At 25.8% G+C, this 2,178-nt stretch overlaps 2 protein-coding genes and 2 non-coding genes across 4 annotated transcripts; all 4 read right to left on the bottom strand.

The window, feature by feature from the left end:
* Positions 1–533: 533 nt before the first annotated feature.
* Positions 534–977, bottom strand: HYPBUDRAFT_115910 (NADH-quinone oxidoreductase subunit J; the record flags this gene model as incomplete). Its single annotated transcript, XM_020219154.1, has 1 exon — positions 534–977. The coding sequence occupies one exon, from the start codon at positions 975–977 to the stop codon at positions 534–536; it is 444 nt and encodes a 147-aa protein (XP_020073655.1).
* Positions 978–1,132: 155 nt separating this feature from the next.
* On the bottom strand, positions 1,133–1,203 carry HYPBUDRAFT_t170. Its single transcript has one exon. It is a non-coding gene; the product is annotated as a tRNA-Asn (tRNA).
* HYPBUDRAFT_237949 (cytochrome c oxidase subunit II C-terminal) lies at positions 1,145–1,941 on the bottom strand. The gene has a single exon (XM_020223213.1). The coding sequence runs from the start codon at positions 1,514–1,516 to the stop codon at positions 1,229–1,231; it is 288 nt and encodes a 95-aa protein (XP_020073654.1). The 5' UTR covers positions 1,517–1,941; the 3' UTR covers positions 1,145–1,228.
* Positions 1,942–1,983: 42 nt separating this feature from the next.
* HYPBUDRAFT_t169 lies at positions 1,984–2,055 on the bottom strand. The gene has a single exon. It is a non-coding gene; the product is annotated as a tRNA-Ala (tRNA).
* Positions 2,056–2,178: the final 123 nt, after the last annotated feature.

Here is a 2,178-nt window from a genome sequence, read left to right as displayed (position 1 = left end):
CATATTGATTCTTGTAATTCAACATATCTTGATAAATTCATAGATCCAGCTAATAATATACATAATAATACTATTGTTGTTAATACTAATTCATAACTAATTAATTGAGCAGTAGAACGTATAGATCCTAATAATGAATATTTACTATTTGCTGATCAACCAGCTAATAATGTACCAAATACACCTATACTACTTATAGCTAATGTTAATATAAAACCATAATTATGATCAGTTATAGTTATTCCTGGACCAAAAGGTATTACTGATCAACATAATAAAGCAGATACTAATGATATTACAGGACTTATGAATAATATTATTCTATCAGCATGTGTAGGTACAACTATTTCTTTTAATAATAATTTAGCTGCATCAGCTATAGCCATTAATAAACCATAATAACCTACTGCATTAGGACCTACCCTACGTTGCATATATGCTAATGTTTTACGTTCTGCTACTGTTAAGAAAGCTACTGCTAATAATATTGATACAAATAATATTAATAATTCTATTATATTTAATATCATTATTTAGTTTTTAGTTATTGATATAGCCCCTACAACTGATAATATTAATACAACACCTGTTACACCTAATAATATAGCATATTCAGTATATAATATATTACCTACTGTAATTAATTCATTATATACATTATTTACTTCTGTTATTATTCCATATGTTTCATATGTTATATCTAAAGGTATTAAACTTATAGTTAATAATGTTATTATTAATGGTGATACTGTACCTTGTGCAGTATAATCTATTTTTAATAATGATAATATAAATAAAAATAATATAGCTATTGCTCCTACATATATTAATATATATAATATACCCATTAATATAAAACCTTGATTATATAAACATATAGCTGTACTCACAAATAATAATATTAAAAATAATATACTTTGTACTGGTGATAATATACCTATAGCTAATAAACTACTTATACCACTAATTAAATTCATAATTTTATTTATTTTATAATTTATAATTTATAATATATCATCATAACCTTATTAGAATATATATCTCACAGAGAAAATCTTATAAAAATTAACCTCCTATTCAAAAGGAAAATATTGAAAAATATATTATAAAATAACAAGTTTATACAAACAAACGTTTAAGCCTGGAATTGAACCAAGATCAATGTATTAACAGTACATTGCTTTACCATTAAGCTACATAAACATAAAACAATTTCTTGTTCATTTAATCATTCTACAAAGTCACCAATAGGTACACATTCTAGTTTGATAGGCATTAACCCATGGTTAACACCACATAATTCACTACATTGACCATAAAATACACCAGTTCTTTCTATTAAAGCACTAACTTGGTTTAAACGACCAGGTGTAGCATCAACTTTAATACCTAATGATGGTAATGCAAATGAATGTATAACATCATTAGCAGTTACAATAAATCTTATATGAGTATCTACAGGTACAACTATTGATGTATCAGTATCTAATAATCTTAATTGTCCTTCTTCTAACATGTCTTCTGGTATAACATATGATTCATATTCAATTGTTTCTCCTGTATTACCTACAAAATCAGAATATTCATATTTTCAATATCATTGTAATCCTACTACTTTAATAGTTAATGAAGGTGTTAATACTTCATCATTTATATATAATAATATAAAACTAGGAAATGCCATTATTAATAATACTACTCCTGGGAATATTGTTCATATTATTTCTAATGTTTGTCCATGTTTTAAGTATTTATAGTATAAAGGTCTATCTTTATAATCTTTAATTATAACATATAATATATAAGATACTAATCCTAATATTACTGATAAATTAAACATTATACTATCATATAATTCATGTATACCTTCTTGGTTAGGTGTTGCTGCATCTTGAAAACGCATACCTCAAGGTGTTGGCACGTCTAATCATATCATTTTATATTTATAAGGGAATATAATTATATTATTAATACATAAAACTTTGGAATCAATCGGAATTGAACCGATATTGTTCGCATGCAACGCGAAAGATTTACCAATTAATCTATGATCCCTTAGATCATAGATTTAACCCACCCATTTATAAATGGGTGGAATCTATGATCCCTGAATAGGGATCATAGCTTGTATTCCCCGTATGGGGGTAATCTATGATCCCTAGGGTCCTATATTAACCC

This window comes from Hyphopichia burtonii (assembly GCF_001661395.1).
Source record: "Hyphopichia burtonii NRRL Y-1933 unplaced genomic scaffold HYPBUscaffold_16, whole genome shotgun sequence".
NCBI lineage: Eukaryota > Fungi > Ascomycota > Pichiomycetes > Serinales > Debaryomycetaceae > Hyphopichia > Hyphopichia burtonii.
Note: the sequence above shows the minus strand (reverse complement) of the source record. Positions and strands in the feature narration are given on the sequence as shown.